Source organism: Siphateles boraxobius, unplaced genomic scaffold (assembly GCF_051911475.1).
Source record: "Siphateles boraxobius isolate OS27281-9 unplaced genomic scaffold, OSU_SipBor_1 49, whole genome shotgun sequence".
Lineage (NCBI taxonomy): Eukaryota > Metazoa > Chordata > Actinopteri > Cypriniformes > Leuciscidae > Siphateles > Siphateles boraxobius.
In genome coordinates, this window is record NW_027509130.1 from 4588487 (window position 1) to 4614606 (window position 26120).

At 37.7% G+C, this 26120-nt stretch overlaps 1 protein-coding gene across 1 annotated transcript; it reads right to left on the reverse strand.

Moving 5' to 3' along the window:
• Positions 1-2367: 2367 nt before the first annotated feature.
• On the reverse strand, positions 2368-17608 carry LOC143710902 (interferon-induced very large GTPase 1-like). Its single transcript, XM_077202128.1, has 5 exons — positions 17283-17608; positions 8913-8972; positions 8219-8761; positions 7300-7385; positions 2368-7112 (listed from the first exon to the last, which is right to left on the reverse strand). The coding sequence occupies exons 1-5, from the start codon at positions 17458-17460 to the stop codon at positions 3417-3419; spliced, it is 4563 nt and encodes a 1520-aa protein (XP_077058243.1). The 5' UTR covers positions 17461-17608; the 3' UTR covers positions 2368-3416.
• Positions 17609-26120: the final 8512 nt, after the last annotated feature.

Sequence of the window (26120 nt, forward strand, 5' to 3'; positions counted from 1 at the left end):
GCATGCTTGTAGTTTAAATAAAGCTTTGTTTCATGTTTTGGACTTGTATAGCATTTGTTTATTGTGGTGGTTACTTTTAGTAAATGCATGCTTGTAGTTTAAATAAAGCTTTGTTTCATGTTTTGGACTTGTATAGCATTTATTTATTGTGGTGGTTACTTTTATTTGTTCTTTTACTAATTTATTCATGTTTCTTATTGTTTTTTCAGTATATAAACTATAATTATTTAATTCATGTATGCATTAATTCATTGCTTGAGCTGAAAATGTAGATGTTTCACTGCATTTATCACCATGTAGTCACATCATGTAGACATGTAGTCTAGCTATGTCATGTGACAAAAATTACATTTTGCTTGTTTTATTAAATTATATCATTTTCAGTATAAAAAAGTAATATAATTAAGTATAGGTCAGCATTTATTATTATTATTTTGTTTAAGTTTTGGGGTGGGCTAGCAATGCAATTCATTCTGAGGTTATATTAATTTTTAGGGAATGATACTTACATTTTTTGTGTGTAAAATCAACAGTTTTCTCCAAAGGCGAGATCTTCGAGCACCTGCCCATCTCCTTTGTACAGACATTACAAACGCTGTGGACAACCATTCTAGGTAGGGCTGTCGAGTTGCTGATGTTATGAAGTGTTAGTTGTGGTGGATCTTTTAATAGATAAAGATTATGTTACCATGAAGATCTGAAGTATTTTAACATTTCGTGATAAACTCTAACACTTCCTTTTCTCCCTATGTCTAAATTGAGCTTACTTTCTTTTTTCTCTAGGATGTAGCCATCAGACGGCTACATCCTAGACCTAACTCTAACCTCCTAAACATTTGACTTAATATAACTTTGGTAAAAGGAACTTTGAAATTGTACTAACCGTTATATTGTGAAATGATTGATTAAAATATTAACCCCTCACAATGGTTTTTGATGATACAGGATATTTTTGCTGATGTTACTAACAAAGGGTAATGAAAAGGGGGGACTTGCTTAACCAATCGTGATGATTAAGAGCGTGATATGTTAGTCATGATGATTCTGTTTTGAGATGTCTGGGTTTGAAAACTTGTGGTAATGTATCATGTCTATTCTATAAAAACTGTTGTATCCGCGTTTACTGGTGTGATTCTCAATGGGATTTGTCAGAGATCCACCGGCCTTGCTTCTTCTAGGGAGATTCTCTGAGAACTGCTCGAGAACTCTCCTGGCCGTGATTAAAGCATTTAAAGGACATTTGCTGGAGGTCTGTCTGTTATTTTCTGCTGCGCAGCAGGACAGTTTAGGGAAGCAAGTAAGTTAGAGTTTAGGGAACTCGGCCAGTTGTCGTTTTAAGACGCAGGAGCCAGAGTATAAAGGTTATTAAGTGTCGACATGTAGACGCTTGGGTGATGACTGGACACCCCAAATAAATTTAAGAGCACTAGAGACTTTACTACGAATCCCAAGTGATAGTGTTCAATTAAAATAATTAGGTTCCAGGTACGCAGTTAGGTTTAGGGAAAAATCTACAACATAGTGCACCTGTTGCTCATACCATTTACCATTTTTTTATTGCAGAACTTATAGTTAAATAAAATCAGGTAAAGATAGTTGCATCTTTAACAATGAACAATTATAATGACAGAAAAAAACATAAAGATCATGGGTTTGTGTACATCATAATATGAGATTTTATACATAGGAAAAATGAACAATGACAAGGCTAAATATCTTTAAATAGTTCATAATACATGTAAGGAATAATTGACGACAGGCCATTGAATTATTAGAAAAATAATGCACACCCGAGGTGGTAATGCGGTCACGACGCGAAGCGGAGTGGCCGTTACACCTCGGGTGTGCATTATTTTTCTAGTAATTCAACGGCCTGAAGTCAATTATTCCGCTTATACTACAGTTGCCACACCTCAAAACATTGTTCAGATGATGCATTTCAAGACGTTTGTCAAGCTTTTGCCATTAAAACGCTCTTGTATGTAGGACTAATTTCTTACGCATCTAATCCCGCCTCCGTTGCTAATTCCAAAACGTCATTTTAGAGTTAACGGAGGTTTGAGCCACTGATAGCAGACTAATGATGGGGACACACTTACGACTCGCTGAAACATTCGAAGACTGACTGTTTCCATCGACTGTAGCAGGTCTTAAACACCGACTGTGAACACAGACTGAACGCGCTGAACACGCGTTTGGGCATGATCAGTCATAAGTATCAAATTACATTCATAACTGGCCTTAGTAAGTGTGTCCCGCCTTTATACAGTTATTAATGCAGTTATGAGAGAGAGAGAGAGAGAGAGAGAGAGAGAGAGAGAGAGAGAGAGAGAGAGAGAGGTTGCAATAATGAGACAGAAAAGCATGTGCGTCAATATTATTATAGGCTATTTATTAATTAAATAATTAAATTCTTTTTAATTGATTCGTTCTTGTTTCCTATAATTGACAGTAGATAACCTAATAAATTAAACACACAAAGCCCTTTAATTATTAGGCCTATCAATAATTATTTATTTGTTATATTATCTGGAATAATTACGAAAACCCGTGCAGCAGGACTATCAATTTATTTTATATATTCAGTTTAATTTTCTATTTATAGGACTATAAACTGCATGTGTCCTTTGATTGTGAAGTTAGACATCGAAAATTGCAGATCAAGTGCATGGGGCTGCATGTTTTTTCTTGTTATGAATTGGATCCTATTTTCCGTTATTACAGTTAACTACGCGCAGTGATATGGAACTGTAATGCGGTCAAACCTGCCTGAAACTGCTTTAGCCGTGCGTTTCCCTGAAAATAATTGCACACCTTAGAACGTTCTCAACCAATCAGAATCAAGCATTCAACAGCCCTGTAGTATAAAACAAAATAATTGTTTTCTTATTTGTAAGGGATGAAACGAGAGGTAGGCCTACATTTAACAAGAAAAAGAGTAAAACAAAGGAGATTTAAGCCACTTTTGTTTGTGGGTAAAAAGTTTTGGACTTAATATAAAGAAATTAACAACATATTCAAGAGATGACGATTTGGGTTTTTTTTAATAAAAAAATATATCCGTGGGTATAAAACCGTGGGTCACATTAGTAGGGTTTAAAATATATCAACTTAAATCAACCCTAAATGTATTTCTCAAAATAAATGGGCAGCAGTTTCTTCAACAAGACCACAAAATGAGCAAGTTTTATCAATATCAAGATATTTACAGATTAGATGAATTATACGTGTCGTTCATATTTTTTAAATTGTTGCGCTTGTGATAACGCGTCGTAGGTCACATGAATACGACAACAAGGGATATGTCCGGTTTGCATTCATACGTAACGAGATCAGGCTATATAGTATACACTCTTTTAGCGCTCGTTAAGGAAGTACTTATTGAAATTAAGTACCTAATCATTGAGTATGCGGTTTCAAACGCAGCCTCCATGACAGTATTTCTGAAAAATACTATAGTACTTTTCTCTCTTCTTCTCAACATATATTACTGGATCATTAGCTTCTCTGAAAATCCTTTGTTGGTCAGTGATCTTCTTGTTTGCTCTCTTACAGATGCAAAAAACCAAATGCATGAAGAATTCATGCTTGAACACATAATTCACTGGTCCTTCCTGATGTTCTGTTACTCTTGCCTTGATGTAACCTGTGAGTTGTTGAATGCAGCTCTTGTTGTAGCCCATCCTTGAAATGTTAAAGGACTGAATCTCTTTATCTATATGGTGATCAAGATCCGAGACTAATGATCTTATTTGAGTTTCGTCCTCTTTTGATAGAGCATAACCAAGCTTCTGTTTAGCTGATCTACAGACATTTGTGAACATTCCAATTTTTTTTACCTTTACATAATCTGAAAAACTGGGCACAGAGAAAATATCTGTGCTATACATCATGTGGTCTACAGAAACACTTTTATTGGTGTCACTGAGGATCTCTCTCACATCTCTCATTATGTCAATGTCTTTGATTGGAGGAGTGTCTGAGATGATCTCCTTCACACACTGTTTCCAAAACAAATCAAACTCTTTCTTCAGTGTTTCTTCATCATTTGCTTTATCTTTTAGTTTTAAGGCAAGTTCTTTGCTCTTTTCTTCGAGAGTGTTTTCATGATGTTTCCTCTGATTATCAATCTTTTTCTTCAGGTCTCGCTGATGAAGAACCTCATTTAATTTTCTCTTTGTTTCTTTCACAAGGTTTTTCTCAAGGTCCTTGATTTTGATTTCAAATGATGTTTTCCACTGAATCAGTATATCTTTATCTTTGTCTTTCTCAAAGAATTCAGACATTGAATTTTTCACTTTTTCACTTGTCTTACTCAGTTCTCTTTGAAGATCAGTTTCATCAACTTCATGGATTGCTTTAATTTCTATTTTGTTGTGTTGTTTGTTCTCAGTTTCCATCATGGCACTGCGAAGACTCCAGGTCCATTTGTTGTATTCAGTCTCCAGTTTTCTGTAGGCTGAAATCTCCAGAGAATTTCTGAAGCTGAAGACAAATCGTTCATTCAGTAAAGCCTCCCAGAGATCTTTAATACGATCTTTTAAGTCTTTCAGCATCATCACATGTGAATTTGAGGCATGAGAAATTATATATTCTTTTAGTTCTTGAATGTTCTCGCAGTAGTTTGGGTTTGGTGGTGCCATGGGTGGGCTTCCCTCCCAGAGCTGAGCAAAATACTTCACATATTTCTGAACATCAAATCTAATGACATCACAGAAACATTCTGCATCACAGACTTCATCTTTAGCAGCGAGTTTTGTCATCTCATCCAGTGTCTCCTGCAGTCGTCTCCTTCCCTCCATGTTTTTCTCTCTAGCTGTGACGTCTGAGATGTTCTGATGCACAAACACACACCTGGGAGACAGTTTGACCGTCTTCATCCTCAGGAAGGCCTGAACAACAATCTGAAGAATGTCCTGCAGCTCAGATAGATTTTCTCCAAAGATGTTGATCAAGGTCAGATTTCCAAGACCAACAACGAATGTGGCCAATTCATTGTCATGATGTCTTGTTGATCTTCCAGCCAGTTCTAGAGCACGAAGACCTTCAGTATCAACAACCAGAATATAGTCAAAGTTCATCTGTGTTTTCATCTCGTCTGAGACTCTGACCAGCTGCATGAAAGCTCCTCTGGTGCACCTGCCAGCACTGACGGCAAACTGGAGTCCAAACATGGCATTCAGCATGGTGGATTTCCCAGAGCTCTGAATCCCTAAAACTGACAGCACAAAGACTCTCTGGTTTCCCAGTTTCTGGATGAGTTTATCTAGAACAGCTGAGATCCAGACCAGAGGAACATGAGCAGCATCTCCATCCATCAGCTCCAGTGGAAATCCAGAGATCATCATCTCTGCTGCAAGACTCGGGAGAGAAGAGAAGTGAAACTGCAGATCTTTCTTGTTCTTCTGTACAGATGAACATGATTCATAGATCTGACTGATCTCCCTCATGATGTGCTCCAGACCAAAGGCTGCAGCTTGAAGATCCTCAGATATTCTCTCAAGTTCTGCTTGTTCAGTTTTGAGTTGCACAGATCTATCATAGTTCTCTTTCAGTTTTAAGACAGTTGACCACTTTTGATCATACCTGTGATGTAGAGCAGAAAAATCAGCTGATGTATGTTCATCCAGGAGGATTCTGAGCCATTTGATGAAATACATATTCTCATGTTCATCATGTGAGTTCATTTGTTTAATGAAGAACTTCATAAACACAGTGATGTCGGATTCATGCTGCTGTTCTCGTATTTTCTTAATTTCAGTGTTTTTTCTACTGATGTCCATTTCTGTCTCATCTGCTCGAGGTCGATGTAGTTCTTTGTTCTTCTGACTCCACTGATGCCACAGTTTCCCCTGATGAGGCAGAAATGATTCTTTGATTTCTGTCAGATCTTTCTTCTCCAGTAAACTCATCATCTGCTGTGCCGCTTCTCTTCCTCTCCTGCAGTCTTCATCATCTTCCTCATCTACTCTGATGTCTGCGTATTTGGACACATCTTCAAGTCTGAAAGTGGAAGATGATTCTGAGAGACAATCATTTATGGCTCTTCTGAGTTCTTCAGATACATCTGACTGATTTCTGTCCTTCAGACCAATCTTGAATTTCCCTTTCTTCATCTTCATTACAGTAGATTCATCCGCAGTAAAAAGACAAATGAGTGGCTTTCTCTTTCTGAAAAGGTTTTGGATTATTGATGCATGCCTGTCATTCCTGTCCAGTTGTGGCAGAAGAACAACATTGACTGAGGCCATTTCAGTGAGGATCTGCAGCTGTTTCTCATGATCTCCTGCATCACCGTGTAGATTACAGAACGCAACACAGTCCGTGAATTTATCCGTCTTTTTCCCAGAGGGGCAGAACCAGGCGATCTCCACCACTCCATCCATCAGGACTCTGGTTCTGCTGCTGCCTGGGCAGTTCCTGTGGAAGAACGTGTAGTGTTTCTCATTGATCAGACTGTTCATCAGATGAGACTTGGATAAAGACACAGAGCCAAACCTGAAGAAAAACACCATTGGAGTTTCTGCCTTGTAGATCGGCTGGGTTTGACTGATGATTTCATTGTTGGTGTTTTTCATCTTCCAGCTCTTGTTGATTTGTCTGAATGTCCAGAGAGGAAACTCAATCTGTTGTGTGTCTGGATCAGGAACAAGCAGAGGCAGAGCGTACTGACACTGGGACAGTTTAGTGACCATCAGCTGTTTCAGGAAACCATCAGCACAATGAAACACGGCCATCTGAACATCCATCGGGTGGATTCGCTCAGATTGGCTAGATCCTATGTTTGACAAAGGTATGTTTTGAAGAAGATAATCAAAAATATCATCCTCATCTTCAGTTGAGTCATTGGTCTCTTTAGTTTGAATGTATCTTGCTCTGTAGTCCATCATCAGTAATTTTTGTATGAAAGTCTGAATCAGCTCTTCTTCAGCACAAGACTCATGGGACTGTAATGAATGTTCAGTTATCCTGAGAACGTCTACAGTTCTCAGTTTATTGTGGCACCTGCCTTCAAGATGAAGTTTGTGAAATAGATGCTGTATTTTTTCTCTTTCAGTATTTTTCTGCTGTAGATATTGATTTGCTTTTACTCCTGCTGTTCCAGCATCCCTCTGTTTAATAAACAAAACATCACAACATTTATTTTATCCAGTGATTTAATCAGAACTGTCATTTAATGTGAATTTTACATCTTAGAATTATTTAATCATAGTGAATATGGATCATGAGGAAAGTCATCAGCAAAGAGATATATATTATAAAAAACATTATTATCAGAATCCCTAAATTCACACTCACCTGAACTGAATTATTTGTTTCATTGCAGATATTTTCCCCCTCGTCCTTCTCTCTTTCATATCTATCTCTCCGCTCTCGGTTTACATCTGGTAATGACAGTAATCATGGATGATCTGATCACAAGTTTCAGGCCAAGACATTTAGCTGTTTACCTGGTTTTAACATGTCTCTGATTTTGACTAGCCATTTACCAATACAGAACCAATGTTTTGTTTTATTTCTGTTTTTGACCATGACAAAACATAACACTTTTTAAATTGTGCAATTTTACTTGTTTTATAGTGTTTAATTAATTCAAGCAATAACATACTTTACATGTGAACAATGCCATTTGCCCTTACAAGCCCCAGCTAAGAACGTTCCCTTAAATTTTCCTAACGTTCTGGCAACGTTCTCTCAAACTTTTGAACAAACATTCTTAGTAACGTTAATAGAATGTTTGTACAATGTCATCGGGTCTTCAAAAATGTTCTAAAAAAAAAAGTTAGCACAAAAACGTTATATACATTGTTTGTAGAAGTTTTTTTTTAAATGTCCTCATAATGTTGGGAGAAAACGTTCTTTGAAGAACATTCCTGTAACATCCTTTAAATATTTAGGATGACAAATAACTTCGAATTAACAAGGTTGTGATTGCTGTTTTACTGTAAAAGAACATCCTTGGATGTTTAGCCTGCCAGTTCTGCTGTGGTCCATGAAACTAAGAAACCACTGCGAGACATCCAGGACGGACAGCATTTTCACTGAAATTCTATCAACTTGTGTGCAACATCTGGATGATCTCATTTTCCCCAAAAGTTTTTCTATGAATTTGAGGAGTTGAATATGAGTTGTCATCATTATTCTAACATGGTTTGATCTTTTTATTTGTAATTAAGCATCATTTAAATATTTAAACACTATTTAAATTAACACTTACATGTTTCTTCAGCACAAACCAGGTGGCGTCCATCATTCATATGCACAATGTTCTCTAACATCTGGAGAAAATCATCAGGAGAGCTGCTTCTCTGAAGACTGAAGTGTCTGTTGAAGCATTTCTGAATGATTTTCTGTAGGATGTCATTGTTTTCAGTTGGCTCTTCTGTCTTTTGTGTCGTGAGCACCATGGTGTGTTGATAAACCCGCTCAGAGAAAGAGTTCAGCACCTTCTCCACACAGTCTTGATCTTCTGTTGAACACTGCTCATGTTTGAGGAGCAGAACGATCACATGAGGTCCTGGATCAGACAGATATACACACTCTCTCACTGTCTGTGTGATGTGATGATCTGAGATGTTTGTCTGGAGCAGCTGAGGACTGTTGATAACAATCACATGTCTGTCCTTCAATCTTCCTCCGACTCTCTCTACAACATCTGGAGGAACTTCACTGTCAAACGCTGCTCGTCCCAACAGGAAGTTTCCCACTCGACTGTTTTCTGACACACTCTTCCCCAGCAAAACGATTCTCAGATCGCTTACTGAAACACATGTGATATATAACGTTATGATCACAGAAAAAATGTGATCAAAAAACTTTTTTTTTCTTAAGTTTTGAAGGGGATAAAATGCCCATCATTTTCACACACTCTTCATCACTTCATAAATCTGTTCATCTATTTAAAGACTTACTGTCAGGAGGTGGCTCTTTGCTCCATCTTCTCCTGAGAGGAGGATCGTGGGCAACAACCTCTGTATAAAACAAAGGTATTTCATTATATTTGACTCTCGTCATAGTAATGCAATGTACGAATAGAAAACAATATCTTTAAACGATTCTTCCAAGCAGCAATATATTAGTCATAGCAGAAGTGTGAGAAGCTGTGATTAGTGTACAGACTGTAAAAAAGTGTACAATTAACAGTAAATTTGACCATTAATTTACAGGTCAAAGTTTAACATTGTGTGTCTTTTTATCGTATTGCTTTAATCTTCAGTGTTAAATGAACACTACTCAGTGTGCACACTTACAGAGTGAACTGGTGCTGGTGCTTCACATTCAAAATGTTTGGTTGTCATTATGGTGATTAGTGTTTGCTTTAGTTGACTTGATTTTTCAAGGTTAGTTTTTCTCTGGCTGCTGTTACTGTGTTTGTTATGGCAAAAACAGCAAGAAAGAATATGATCACATGATGTTGGTGGTTATGCCATCATCATGTAGTACTCTCATTTACTGATCTTTTTATATGGGTGACGTTTTATTAATCTCACATTCTTGTTTATTGAGGCTCTGTGATTCTATAGCATGAGATCCAGCAGTGTTTTCTAACCACAATCCAATACCTCTCCTGAATCATTTGAGAGATACACAAAAATCAGCATATAAATCTCAACAATGGTGGCATGATTTAGGCTGCAGTGCATGTTGGGAGCCATAGATGATTTTTGTATAGTGCACTCAAAATGCATTGCAGCATGAATATGTCACCGTTTTTGATATGATTTCCAAAGATTAAAAAAAAAAAGCGGGGAAAGGTAAGAAAAGCGTTTTTCTTTCTTTAATGCTGGCTTTTGTCAGGGAACCCCTTCGTTTAAAAAAACCTAGGAAGGAAAATTAAGGACAGAAGAGAATTTGGTTTATTCAATATTAGCAGGAGGAGCCTATTTCATACGATCTTGTTTAATATTCTAACGGAATGAATCAGCCCGAAGAAGTGTGGTGGCAGAGTTGTATTGGAATTGTTGTTTCTAAAGTAACTGAAACAAAGTGCTTAAGTGTAAAGTTTCTAAAGTAACTAAAACTTGGTGTTGGTCTCTTATAATTCTGTTAAGATCCTAAAGTAATTGAATCAACTCAAAGTAATGGGGTGGCAGAGTTATATTAGATTGGTTGTTTCTAAAGTAACTGAAACAATTTTGTATGTTTCTAACATACTTGAAACTGATTGTGAAGTTGTTATAATTCTGAGGAAATTCTAAGGTAACTAAATTGACCCGACGCAGTGTGGTGTGGTCACAGAATTATTTCGCAAATATTGTGTTATATTGTAGGCTGTAGTCAAATGTGCCATGACTGAGTGAAGTTTAAAACAACAACAACAACCGAGGCAGTGTGGTTTTGCCCGACGTACTGTGACAGTGTTTTAAATTTGATGAATATTATTTATGGCCGAAGTACAGTGGCCAAGTAAGTCGTTTTAAAAATATAACATAAAACCCGACGTAGTATGATGTTGTACTGTGACAGTGGCTATGTTTACATGCAACCAAATAATCTGTTGGTAATCAAATAGACGGCTCAATTGGACTGAAAAGCCTTCATGTAAACTCCTTTATCAATCCGAATGAGCTCGATCCGGACAAAATTTCGATCGGATTGAAAGGGGTGGTTTATTCCTTTTCTAATCCGATCGTGAGAACGTGTAAACACTTGATCGTATTGAAAACTGAAACTGAAAGCACTCTGCATGTGCAATGACATTGAAATAGCGCAATAGCGTATGACGCGTGGAACGAGCTGTTCTTCCTGTTGAATAAAGTGTCATAAATTAGTGTCCCTTCATTCTAAAATTCTCCTTTCACTGCGTCTGCGAAGTGGAGCAGGACAACGTCCCACCAGTGCTTGTTGTTTCGGATTCTCATCCACCGATGACTGCATTTGGGTATTTTTACAATGTTATAAATATGAGCATCACGGCACAACGGTTCATATGCTAATTGTCTCCAAATTATGACCACAAATGGATAAATATCAAGTCTGCTGTTTAAAAAAAATAAAGAACCAATGTAGGGGAATAGTTATGTGCAAACACCGGGAAACTCTTTGTATCCGTGCAGTGTGCGCATGTCAAAACATTCTGATTTGAAGCTTGTGACTTATAAACGCGCACATCAACCCCAATCACATGTTTATCGTTCATGTAAACACTACTTTCAGATTCATCAATCAGAATGAATTTAGTCCTTTTGAAACAAAGGTTGTGCATTTTTTAAAACTTTTATACTTTTTTGCGTAGTGAAATTTCAGGTCCAAAGGACTGTGGCTATGGTTCGGGTTTAGAAGCCTCAGGTAGTGTGGCTATTTGCTATTTGTCGGTAACCAACAGACAGTTGATGGTAGGGTTGTGCCGATAGATGATATTGTGTATCGACGATAGTCTGAGATTTCGCCGATGGCAGATGCCTTTGACGATATCAATACGATAATTGGCTCGTTTTACCATGAACGTATTAAATTATTATTAGTATTATTATTATTATAAAGCTAGTATTGTTATTAAATTAATATTAGGAACTACAATTAATTTGCCTTGCCTAAATTCATAACGACATCACCACATAGCCTAACACTTGCAACAACACCGACACGCGCTTATGAGGACTCCTCTAAGAAAATGTTTTTAAAACAGAATAAAAAACTAGGCCTACATGACTCAGCTAGATTTCTGCCCCTTAGCCTACTCTGATTTCTCCTGGCATTTAAAACACAAGAACCCGCGTTCTTTGGGCTTATTGAAGTGCATCCAGACAGAGAGAGCACTGGTGGGAGGACATATATCGCAAACTCAGACTCTTTCTTGACCTTAGAAATTATTAAAACGTGTTTTCATCTCGTGCAGAAGTACTGTCAAATTGCTGCATCTGTAACGACAAAAGAGGATCATGTGTGTCCGTAAATTTCCCGCTGACATGTTGAAATACTCGAGTCAGATACAAAAATGATTAGGATCTTTTTTTACCTCACTGTACCGGGAAATAACCTGATCTAGCCTAGTAATAAACACTCCACCTTTGCTAGCAAAATAGAAAAATATTCTTGTATAAAATGAAGTAATAAAACAAGCAAATTAATGAGTAAATAATCAAGTTAATAATCAAATAAGTAAGCCCCGCCCCCCCCTCACGATAATATCCTGTATCGCCGATCTCACAGGCTGACGATAGGACGATATGAAAATGGAGCATATCGCCCAACACTAGTTGATGGACCCCATTGACATCCATTTATATGAAACCCCCTCCACTCAGGTCTTACTCGCCCTGCTCTGTGCAGGCCTCGAACCCAGATCTCCAGCGTGAGAGTCAGGCACTCTAACAAGGAGGCTAAAGACTGCGTAACATACAGACATTCTTAAAAATATCTTCTTTTGTGTTCAACAGAAGAAAGAAATACATACAGGTTTGAAACAACTTGAGGGAGAGAGTAGGCCTAAATGATTTTCGTTTTTAAGTGAACTATCCCGTTAACAGAAATGAACTGTTAGTATATTTGTTTCACATCAATACTGCCCAGTTTGTCCTGGTGGACATGCACAGAGCAATACTGTTAAGTTTTCACACAAGTGCCAATGTTATTTAAAGGTTAGTATGTTTCTGAAACATTCTTTCAATTGTTCAAACACCTGCTGTGAACAAGCACTGAAAGAAAGAGAAATATGAACACAAACTACAACTTTCTTCAGCCACAGTCTTAGATTAAATCCACTGAAGAGAAAAGAAGACATTAAATCTGTCAATATCTCATCAGAGGAGGATTAAACAGCATTACCAGCTTCACTTATTACTAACCAGACTGACTTTATTTCTGTCAGACGTCTACAGACGTTCTTTCTGAGAACTAATCTGTGTAATGTTGGTTTGTTATTGATAACAACATAATCATAACCTAGATTCAGTATGCATTCTTTGTGAGGGGTTATTAATTTATTATTTTAAATTATTATAGTCCTGTGATTATGCAGTATGAGTAACAGCAGTCAAATAATCATTTATGAAGGATTTTAAATGTATTATAAGACAAACATTTGAACTGCTTTAACCTTTAGACACGAAGAGACATCAAGAATCAGCTTATGATTCTCAACAATGGTAACAATCAAAAGCTTCACGCTGCAATGCATATTGAGTATCTAGTCTTTGCACTTTGACATCACATTGTGACCATAGACTGGGACAGCCTCTCACAAAGTTAAAGTGTAACTAAACCCCTGGTCAGAGCCTGACTCCACCCACTGGCAATATTTGAAAAATGCCGGAAAAGTGGGCAGAGCCCAGCGGAGGGGGGGGCGTGCACCTGAGACGCATCTCTCTGTAGGCAAGGGCGTGGTGAGCTGGTACCCTCTGACGTAGGGCTGTAGTACTCGAGTCCGGACTCGAGAACGTTTTTCTATGGTCTCGGACTTGTCTCGGACACGCTGGTATTCGGACTCGTCTCGGTCTCGGCCACTGGTCTTGCCAAATATGGCTTTTGGTCTCAACCGAGTCCAGGTGTCTTCATTATGTTCCCAGTAAGCACACATAAAAGCCGTTTATTTGCGCGCCATTTATTTGCTCTGGTGTGAGCCGCGATTGCAGTTGTCGAGATAATTCAGCACGCGCACTCCCTGGAGTCTCAGGGGAGAAAGCGCCGCGTCAATGCACTTCGTAAATGTACGGGGTCCTAGGGACAGACTGAACAGCAGAACTGTGTATTGATAAGCTTGCCCCTCGAAGGCGTATCTCAAGAATGGCCTGTGATGGGGGGCTATCTGGATGTGAAAGTATGCGTCTTTCAGATCCACAGTGAAACATTGCTATTATGAGGTATCACCATATGTCATCATTCTTTTTCTTTAGATTAGAAGATTATATGATATCAAGGGGAATGTCTATACTTAAAAATCCTGGGTGTTGTGACACTGTTTTTGCTTTTATATCAACAAATAATAACCCAAAATGATTGTCTTGATAATGTCATGCATAAGAATTTTTCTTCCTGTCCTGGAATCGGTCTTGACTCGGACTCGAACCTTTTTGGACTCGGTCTTGTCTTGGACTCGAACCTCTTTGGACTTGGTCTTGACTTGGACTCGACTAGTCCTGGTCTTGGACTCGACAAAAGTGGTCTTGAATACCTACTCTGACGTCACACGCCACTACAACTTCCAATAGGAAAATTCAACTGCAGTAGCCACCGTTCAACCTGAAGAGGGCAGCACTCAGACGTTTTTACACCATATATTGTAGAATTAAAACACTTTAAACCCCAATGTCAAAAAATGTACTCGAATCAATGAACAGCATTTATGAAGCTCCATTCTTACAGATCATTAACTAAAAAAAGTTGTTTTAGTGTTTAGTTACCCTTTAAAAAGAAAAAAAACAAAGCCAATCACGTTTAGCAATGTGTTCAGCAGGCGGGACTCATATCCGTTTGTGTACCAGGAATTGCACATTTTTCTTAGAACGCTCTTGCAGGGTTCTCAAGTCTCACGCATTGGCCGTGAGACACACGCAATTCAACCAGTTCACACGCTCACACGCCACACCGTGTATTTCTCACGCTGAAAAGGCAATGCCAACCAAGTTGTCCTGTAAGCTTTATATATAATGTTGTATACGAGGCGCAGTCACACAAAGTGAAGTTCCCTGCCGCACGTATCTCGGCCAGACTGCGTTCGTTACTAGGCATAATCGATCCGTGAACACACGGAAGTTGACGGAACATTCTCGTTCGTTACTAGGTAACCAACAACATTGCGAGAAGAACACACGTCGTGATGGAGAAGGTAAATTGGAAGAAAGCTCGTCTAACATTTTTATGCTAGAACATTTAATATGTAGCCCATCGTATACATTATTGATGCAGTCAAAAACTCTAGCTTTGGCTCAGTTTGGCTAGCTTACGTTATCTGAAACTAAGGGAATATAACCAACTACAGTATATTATACTGTATTAATAGTCTTTCTAGTTACATTAAGGCTACATGTATTAAAGCAGAGTGCTCTGGGTAATATTTTATATCCTGTCAAAACATACATTAATCATTGCCATTGCATTTGTATTTTTCAAAGATGTCAGGGAAAAAGCAAAAAGATATTTTATCATTCTGGGCACCAAAGGGTACTGCTAAGCCCCCTAAAAAGGTTGCAAGGCATCAAAATGTGCAACAAACACTTACAACACAAAACACATTTCATAAGCTGGATTGTGTACTCTTGTGTACACACACACACACACACACACACACCTTAATACTCTAATATGTCCATTTGTTCACAATGTCCCACCACACAATAAATCATTATACCATTTCGATAGACACATTCAAAATGCAAAAAGATTTGTTTTTCCAAACTGTTTGGAGCAATTTGTTATATTTTTGTAATTTTTGTATATTTGTAATTTTGAAATATAACATTAAAGAGTATATTTAATGTGATGAATTGCTCTGTCATTTATCAGATTTACCAATTGTTATAATTTAGATTTGTGCTGGTTAATAATCAACAATGGCTAAAATTTGGGGGCGGGGATGGGCGGAGGCGAGGCTCCATTAGGGCTCCTCCCCTAACCGCATGTGATCTCACTCCAAGCTTTTGATAAAACTTGAGAACCCTGCTCTTGTAGATGTTAATCTAAATTAAAATGTTCCCCGTTACATAAAATAAGCCTAAACCTACATAAAAACCACAAGACACAACCGGACAACATGTTATATAATATAGTTTAACTTTTGATAGAAATTACTGTTAGGGACCTATCAGTATAGGCTTGTTTGAGATGGGCAAAATCTGCGCAGAACCGATCACCGGTGATCAGCGCGTAATGCATGCCGGTTAGAAATGTGTCCGAGTGCGGTCCGCCTAGCTCTGATGTCATGCTGACGTGTGTCAAAAAACTCTCGCGAGCGCAAGGCGCACGTGTCGGATTCTGCACTCTCCACCATAGACATCATATAGAGACTAGATGCCCTATTGGCCGCTGTGGCGCAAGAAATGCGGCCGCCATCTTAAACCGGTCATACTCCTATTTGCGTTGCATAGCAGCAGTAGATGCCAGAGTACTGTGCAGCATATTCCTGCTCAAATCGGCGGACCATCACTCGGGGATTACTTTTCACAAGTAAGATTTAAGATTTAACATTACCGTACTGTTAGTTGTATTTTGAGAATAAAATATTCAATGTGTCCTGTATCGTAGCTACGTGTATGACCTTTGCAGGAAAAAAAACCGCGCGAAAATCAGTTCGGTATTCAGTGAGATATGATTAATTAAATGCGCTGGCAGCTCATTGCACCTGCCAAACAGATTACACTGAGCAGAGCGGGTGACCAGTTTAAGATGGCGGCCCCACGGCTCGTCCGCCCCAATAGGCAGTAGCGGTCGATAGGGCGTCTATCTATATGATGTCTATGCTCTCCACCGACTGCGCTGATCAAAAGCATGATGGGAAACGACTTGCTGACGACACAGCTTAATGTTGATTGGTTTAAACAACCGTGATGTATTGTTCTATTTTAAAATGTTTGATTTTAAAACTCGGATATCATGTTTTATGTGTATATGTTATGTGTGAATAGGCCTATTCCCAAACTCTCGGACAGTGCGATCTCTATGGGTTATGCAATGTCATTTTATTATAAAAAAATTTAAATAAAAACACAAAACACACACACACACACAAAACACATATCCTATGTCTGTATTCAAGAAAAAATGATTGATAAACACTTATTTGGAATGGAATTAAATAACAAATACTTTGGGTCTCTTTATTTATTTTCATATAAAAGCAACAGTACTTAAATTACATCCAGTTTATTAGCAACACTGTGCACGAGCGTGAATCCCGCGATATCCATAATTGATCTCGCAGGAGTCAGATCCCCTGCGAGAAGCGAGAACTGTCCGGCAGCCGCCTACTCTCGACTACATTTCAGGCGAGGCAAGGCGTATCTCAAACAAGCCTAATGTCACTGGATATTTGTAGGGCCACGTCACTATGCGTCCTACTAAATTCTACGTCCATGTGATTATGCTCCAACATCGGTACAATTTTACACGAAGCAGTTAGAAAATTGAACATTAACTAACGCTTCACATTAGAAAACATTTCAGCTTCCCAACAATAAATAGTCTTTATAAACGAGTTACTGGTAGGCCGTGGCAAAAACAAAAGTGAAACTAACTGACGGCAACTTATAACGTTAATAAACACATTTAGAATGAATCTAAACTCGTGTTTTAGTGTTGTATTTTACATTTACGTTTCATATAGCAAACATATGGAACATATTTACCTGTATAGTCCATAATGCTTAGAAAGCGATTTCCGTGTTGACAGCAAAGAGCAAGCGAGTCGTGTAGCCTATGGGAGGAGTCAGTCATGACAGAAGCTCGTTTGTCTTTGAACAGGAAAGCTGTGTCTGAAAACGCTCCATATCCACTATATAGTGCACTATATTGGGTGTCAGCCATTTTGTAGTTGTGTCCGAATTCTGAGTGAACGACATCCTCCTCTACATTCGTTCACTACTTTATACCCACAATCCTCTCTGAATTTTAGTGTACATTCGATGTACACTTGCTGAAGCACTATTTCCCCAAATCCAGTGCGGAGAGGACTGAGCGCGCGTGAAAGTGCGGGAGGGAGCGAGTTTAAACCAGAGATTACAGCTTTCTTATTTCTGCTTTAACATTTATTTCATGTTAATTCTAGTTCTAGCTTTTTTATTTATAATTAATCATACATTGAATAAGAGACAATATTAGATGAATTTTAAAATGAAATAAAATTATATTAATAAGGTAAAAACATTTATATTAAAATATATTATTTAGGCATTAACTCAATTTAACTAAATGTAATGTGTTTTACTAACAGCCAGGTGTTTAAATAATGTATGGCATTGTTGTTAACTTATTGAACTGTAAGGAAGAGATGATAATAAGGTTGATGATTTAAAAATATTCTTTAATAATTTGTAGCCAGCGTATTCAGTTTCTAACAAACTATAAAAACTACTAAAAATAATAAATACATTAAATAATGTACACGTGTTAATGTGTGTCTATTTTTGTTTGCAGTTTTTTAATAATCAACCAGAGAATGTCTAATATGATGAGAAGTTTCACTCTCAGTAAACTTCCGGCTTCTGAACAGGTTGCAGTTCCACTCTGGCTCCATATGAGGGAGCTCACAGGACGAGTGCAGAATGAATGGATGTCTATGGAGCTATACCCCTCAAAATCCACTTTTCTCAGGATATATTTTTTTTTCTAGTAATTTGAATGTTGTTTTTGAAAGGAGATGTAAAGAAATTACTCATTGGTGGGTGTTAGATTTTTTAGAGTCACTTATTTGCTTTAAAAAGTCTTTTAAAATGTCAATGACGTCATACACATCGTACGACCAGAGATACTGATTTACGGCAATCCTTCAGTCACTTCGGTGCTTTCGCGCTCTGCACCACAGAATGTCTAATAAGGGACATTAGACGGGCTCTGTCTGCACTTTCTTTATCTCGAGGCATCGACAACACAGCTGACACAGGTATACACGTGCTAGAAGAGTTTTTGTTTTGTTGTTTTAAAAGACCACGCCGAAAATACACACACACACACACACACACACACACACACACACACACACACACACACACACACACACACACACACACATATTCGTGAACCACCGTAAATTCAGGTAGGCTTTGAGAATTAACACAGGAGCACATACGTTACCTTTTTTCATCCTTGGGAAATGAGAAATAGGACAACCCTTGCCCACTTTTAGAACAATTTATCATTGCACACCTGTGAGAATTTTTTTTCCTTTTTCAATTTTTATTGATATTTAGCACTATTGAGTGGGATATTGGTTGTTGTTGTTTTTTAAGGTGGCAATACTATACCATATGTCTCCTGTATTTCCTAACACAAGAATAACACAACAAGTACTCAAATTAAATTTGTTTTGTGTATATTTTCTGGTCCCGCTTCGGATGCCAAGATGCCATCAAGTGGTATCTCTGGTCGTAATCCGTCCTTCACCGACCCATCAGCGTTCATTAGAATGCTAGCGTGTAATGGGCAACAACAACTCAACCTGTAAGAAATCAAAAGGACATAAGTACTTGTTCATTCAACTTTCGACCTATAACCCATGTTGAACTTGCAAAACCTACAATCAAATCTGAGATTTCTCAACGGCAATCAGGTGAAAGAGACAAATTTAGCCGTCTAACTCCATAGACTCCCATTCATTTTGCACTCATGGGCGATCGCCCCCCGTGGAACTCTGGTGGAACTACAACCAAAATTCGGTACAATAGGACGTAATAGGGAGTGAACAGGCTCTTCTTAGACGGGCTCTGTCAGTACAAAAATTAATGCTTCCTCGTTTCCTGGCTCCCACGACCTCAAGCCCGTGACCCAGTGTTCAGAAATATTCTGCAAGTTTGGCTACACCTATAGGCTACAAGTTACGCCTAAACAACCCTTTGAAGTAAATTATTTTATGTTTGTAAATATAGCTTATATTGCTTTCGAATCTTATAAAGTATAAAATAACAGCTATTAGTAAAGCATACAATAAATTAGGCCTATAGGCCTACAATCAAATTAATGACTCAACCCTCTACAATTCAAGTAAATCACTCGCTTATGCAACTAAATCTTCAATCTGGGCGACTAAATAAGGTATATCACTAGCCATTTGCTAATAAATTCTTAGATTTTACTATACTATACTTAGTATAAGTATATACTTATACTATACTTAGTTCATATTTTCACTCGGTGAACACTGACTGAGCGCTTGAGAGTTTCACTCTCCGTCAAGCAATCTGTACTATTTATATTCAGCTCAATGGATGCACAGTGTACCTGTATTTGACGTACCATAAACTCTAGTGTAAAGGCGCACAATCGCGGTCGCTTTGCTGAGAGCGCTGTTTCTCGCACACACGCAAAGAGAGAGAGAAAGCAAAAGTCTTACATACCATGCCGAAACGATGCGCTACATATAAACAATATTATTTGTTGTATTCTCCTGTCAAAATAACAGAGTTTATTTAGAATTATTCAACTTTTAAGAACAAGCTGAAGATATGTCGGTTTCTCCGGGAGTGGGCGGAGCTAATGCGCAAACGGCAATCTCATTGGATGGCACTCACCCCTGTTTCAATTTCAGCAAATCAGTTCGGGCGAACGCTACCAATGTGATTAACATTCATGAACACAGCATCTCATCAATCTTTAGTGTGCTGTATTCTAGTAGTATAGTTAGTAGTAGTAGTATCTTTTAATAATAATGTAGCGTCTGGACCAATCACACACACACAAATTATTCATTATATTTAATGAATAGTCCGGCAAACTCACTCTCCCAACAAATGTCTATGTAACTTCCCCCGAAGCTAACATCACAATGAAGCTAACACCACTGGCAGAACTCAGTGTCCTGTTACATATACGAATTTTTATGACACCAAAAAGGGAAGTCCTGAGAGATGTGACACTCACTTAATTCTTACTGAGAAGGAGAAATAAACCAAGTTAATCCTACATATTCTATATATATATATATATATATATATATATATATATATATATATATATACATATACAGTATATCCACTTGATAAATGTATAAACATGTATCTAATTTTCCCATCTCATGATTTTCCTTTTATATTGTTTTGGCCTATGGTTTCTTGTAAACTCTAATCGGTTAATGTTTCAGACTTTGCCTACTATGGTTTACCAAAATCATATGTGTGGCATGTTTGGTCTCTATAAACTCCAATCTTCGTTCCCCATTTGTTAATTTACATTACATTTTGCTAACTTTGTGACGCATGGGTATTATAAGAATCTTGAAGATTCTTTTTCTTAAACACCCAATGAAATTACAGATTCAAATGTCTTGCTTGAACACAAAGGGTCGCACAACTTCTTATTGGCTCACACACCTCCAGAGGGTGTGACCAGGTCAGTCCTTCTCTTAGCTCTCTAAGATCTCTTACTCTCTTGGTCCTTTCTGAGAAGTCCTGATGTGAAGATGATGCTAAACTAGAAGTTTTCTAAGGACCCCCAAGCTTGTGCCAGGCTGCGGCCTTGTCTTTCCATTCACCAAAGATCCCCCTGGTTCTCTCTCATCAAGACAACATCAGTAAAGATCAACTGGAGCCTCAACAAATTGCATCAGGACAGCTTAATTAAAATGTGCGAGACATGTAAGTATCACACTTAGTCTCATTATTTGATACATCCTTACACCTTTTAAAGAAGGTCGTGTTAGAACTAAACTGATGGTTTGCTCAAGGCTGTTGATCTGCTGAATTTCAAACAATGCTATAACTTCTTGCTTTCCTGTATTCTGCTTCGGCTCTCTTTCCCTTGGGAAACTGTATGCATGTATGTATGTGTATGTTAGAGTAGTTTAAGTGTTTAGTTTAGTTAATACAATTTTGTTCATGTCACACGTAAAGTTGTCTGTGTCTCAAGCTCATATCTGGAGTCACTAATCATATTGATCTTGACTAGTTGCTCTTAGTAGTACTGTAAAGTAAGAAAGACATTTCCCATGCCCCGGAAATGTACATTTCTATTAATTAATTAATAACCAATTTTGAGGGTCCTCAGGATGACCTGAGCAATTGGTTGTAATGCTAATGTAGCTACATAAAGTTAATCTGATTAACTGACCCAAATATTCATAATCAATTATAACAAGTTATGTTTGGTTATTAATATATCATATAGCTAATTTTCTACAATAATTTCCATTATCTATTACTATTATCTATTTTTTTACAGTAACTGAATTACCAACAATATCTTACGCAGCACCACCAGTCCTTAGTTAAGTGAGAAAATGCAATGAGAAATTGCATTCATTCATGATTATCAAGTTTTACTTATAATTACTAAAGTTCTATCATTAAATAATGCTTGATTATCTTAAAGGGATAGTTCACCGAAAAATTAAAAATTCTGTCAGTATTTACTCTCCCTCATGTTGTTCCAACCCCGTAAGACCTTCGTTCATCTTCAGAACACGAATTAAGATATTTTTGATGAAATCTGAGAGCTGGATCACTCCTCCATAGGCTTCTAAGGGATTGAAACTTGTTCCCCGAAAGGGGGACATTGTTAAAATAGTCCAAGTGACTACAGTGGCTCAATCTTAAGTTTATCAAGCGACGAGAATACTTTTTGTGCGCACAAAACCCCCAAAAATAACGACTTTATTTCAACTATTCATGTCCTTCTCTGTGGGCCTTGAGTCAGTTCACTAGTGTAATAGCGTAAGCTTCTGTTGTTGTACGTCACACGCATCACACACATGACCAGCGTCGGCCAATAGTGAGCCTACGTGTGACGTAGCTCTACGCAATCACACTAGTTTAACTGACTAGAGGCCCAAAGAGAAGGAAATTAATAGTTGAAATAAAGTCGTTATTTTTGGGGGGGTTTTACGCACAAAAAGTATTCTCGTCGCTTGATAAACTTAAGATTGAGCCACTGTAGTCCCTTGGACTATTTTAACGATGTCTTTAATAACTTTTCGGGGCCGGCAAGTTTCTATCCCTGAAGAAGCCTATGGAGGAGTGATCCAGCTCTCAGATTTCATCAAAAATATCTTAATTCGTGTTCCGAAGATGAACGGTCTTACGGGGTTGGAACAACATGAGGGTGAGTAAATACTGACAGAATTTTCATTTTTGGGTGAACTATCCCTTTAATATCATAAAATAATGCTTAATTGACTGATGATAAGAGTGTATGATCAGATATTTAAAAAGATAAGCTGATTTGGTGAAATAATATATATATGTAGGCCTGTGTGTGTGTGTGTGTGTGTGTGTGTGTGTGTGTGTGTGTGTGTGTGTGTGTGTGTGTGTGTGTGTGTGTGTGTGTGTGTGTGTGTGTGTGTGTGTGTGTGTGTGTGTGTGTGTGTGTGTGTGTGTGTGTGTGTGTGTAAAATAGTAGGCTATATCAGCCTGGCGAGTAAACTAAAAAAATTACTAGCCAATGATGATTCTATTGCCAAGGTGTGCGTAGAGGGTTGGACTCATGGTAATTATAGCGAAAAACCCAACCCTTCCATAAAATTAAAATTTACTGCAGATAGCCTAATTAAATACATGATTACAATTAAAATACTTTAAAAACTGAGGAAAACAAACAGGATGACTTACGGAGTCTGGTGATCTATGTAATACTGTATGCCTTATCACTAGGTGGCGATAGTGAAGCTTAACAAGCAAGGAAAGTGAAGTAATAGAAGAGCAGTTTTTTGTTTATTTTTCATGCATTTTAATAAGAATAAAACAATTTACATACGAGTACATATAAACATACACGTCAGGGGTAAGCAAAGGGGAAAAAAACTAAGAGATAAGAAGAAAATAAAGCCCTTTTACAGAAAAACATATTGCACATCTGTAACATAAATACATAGGCCTACGCCTCATTTGCTCTTTGTACGTTGCTGTAACTACTGTAACTTGCTGCGATACGTCAACGAGTCCCCCATATTGGTCAGGGCAAGAATGCGCTGTAAACAAATCAAAGTAAACGGGAGAGCTGCAGTTTTTCTGAATGCAGCCGCTAGAGTTCTTACAGAACCAGGAAGTATGACCATATTAGCCCGGTTCTGTCAACACTGCATTGGCTGCCTATTGAACATCATATTCATTTTAAAATATTGCTGATTACTTACAAAGCACTAAATGGTTTAGCTCCCTCTTAACGGATTATAGTCCTTCACGTTTATTGCAATCTCAAAGTTCCGGCCAGTTGATAATACCTAGAATATCAAAATCAACTGTTGGTGGTAGATACTTTTCCTACTTGGCACCAAAACTTTGGAACAATCTTCCTAACATTGTCCGGGAAGCAGACACAGTCTGTCAGTTCAAATCTAGACTAAAAACACATCTCTTTGACCTAGCATTCACATAATACATTATCGACTTCTATAATTCAATATTAGGCTGCATAGATTAGGTCAGCCGGAACTGGGAACACTTCCTTTAAATCCTGATGTACTCGTTACATCATAAGAAGAATGGCATCTACGCTAATTTTAGTGTCTTTGTTTATCCCGAGGTTTTCCCGCAGCCTGCCGGATCCAGGCCGTTTCCAGATCTGACAAAGGACTTTCGCCTGGACCTGATGACAATGCAGTGCTGAAGTGCCAACTAGCCTCTCCCTATGGAGGATCCCTATACCACTCTACAGATAAAGCGCTGTGGAATTTTCGGTTCGCGTACCTACCCGAAGTGATAAAATAAAATACAATTCTGCATCAAAATTTATAGGCAAGACAAGTAGTTTGTTTAGGCATGGTTTGTAATGAATTACAAACCTGCGCACATATATTCAAACGCACATAACTATAGAATACATTTTTAATGCGCACGTGAACGCCATCAGCGTCTATCACAGGTTCGCGTTTAAAGTCTGTTTAGAGAGAACGGTGACGTCTTAGCGGCCCCTAATTTAGTGACGGATGATCGTTACGACGGAAGTGAGTCAATCAAGACTAACTTTAGCTGGAATAAAACATTGTTCAGGAGCCGCTGTGAGACCAGACCAATCTCTGTTACCTTAAATTATATATTTATCTCTGTAAAAAGCTGCTTTGAAACAATCTACGTTGTTGAAAGCGCTATATAAATGAGGAAAAAAAACCCAAAAAATTTAGTATTGATTTTATCCAAAGCGGAGTACAACAAAGAGACCATTGATCAAAGATTACAAAGTGCACGCATTTTACAGCAGAGGAAAAGGTAGGCTATAAGAAAATGACTGATTTAAAAAGCTTTGTGATGTAGCTTTTTATTAACCATTTGTTAGATAACATTATTGATTCTACTACATTGTAAATTAACATTACATGTACCATAAGTGTACAATAATTAGCATATTTTAGTTTTTGATGCCTAGCTAAGTTCGCTTGCATTTGGCTTGACTGTTATTTTAATCAGACTAAAACAACACCATGAATTGCTTATAAAAAAACTGCTTATAAAAACTGGAGCTGTCGTCACAAAATATTCTAAAGCTAAAAGTAGCTCCTACTGTAACTTGCTGCGATACGTCAACGAGTCCCCCATATTGGTCAGGGCAAGAATGCGCTTTAAACAAATCAAAGTAAACGGGAGAGCTGCGGTTTTTCTGGATAAAAACAAAATAACGTTTATATTTATTATCCGATTTAAGTGGTTTATGATGTACGTGGTGTACAAGAAAAATCCGTCGCCAGTTACTTAAAATCTCGATAATTAGATTTCGAAAAATATTAATTTTAACGAGGAATTGTCAAAGCTCACACTTGTCTTTGGCCTTTTATTCTTGGTTAACGTGTGGAGAAGCCCCTGCTACATAACAATACAACGGTAAGTCATGCACTCTAAAAGGAAATGTCAAACATAACAAGAAATTAAAATCAGACATTTCAGACACAATATGATCAGAGAGTTGGTTTATTTTTGCTTTACCAATGAAAATAGTTACACTGTTGTGTGATTCAGCGAACCTTCCAGTGCTGTTTTAAATATATCTAGTCCAGTCAACACCGCTTGTTTCTAGCTAGCTTCAGGAACTCAGACAGACTCAGACTTGTTCCTTTTGAGTTATTTTAGCCTCAGGCTAACAACAGATAATCTCTCTGAATTCAGGAAATACACAAACTTATGTCACATTCTTTTTTTTTACTTTTTTTTATATCAACCTGCAGAGCTCTTCTACTGATTTGCTATGTTATTCATAGGCAAAACGTTACAATTATATGTACAGCTGTTTTAGAATTTTTCAGTTACACCCAAAATAGGTCTAGCAGTTCTAGGAAACACACACACACACACACATCCTGTATACATAAGGGAAACTTGCTTTACTTAATTTATTTGCCTCTTTGCATAAACCTTTCTCTATTAGTTCGCCATTTATTCAAGTTGAAATAACAACATTGGTAAAGTTTGTCAAGATAAATCTACAATTTCGGACCGCACCAATAGTTCTGAAAAATGTGTGATATTGGAAAACATCTGGCAACTTTCTGAGAATATTTTTTTCTTTCACACCCACCCAGCTATAAAGAAGGAGAAGATCGTACTTCAATC

Coding starts and splice junctions, on each gene's coding strand:
- LOC143710902 (XM_077202128.1), bottom strand. CDS start 17,460: ATGGCTGACACCCAATATAGTGCACTATATAGTGGATATGGAGCGTTT. Junction 8,973..17,282: donor AAGCATTATGGACTATACAG/GTAAATATGTTC, acceptor TGTTTTATACAG/AGGTTGTTGCCCACGATCCT. Junction 7,113..7,299: donor AAACAAATAATTCAGTTCAG/GTGAGTGTGAAT, acceptor TTTATTAAACAG/AGGGATGCTGGAACAGCAGG.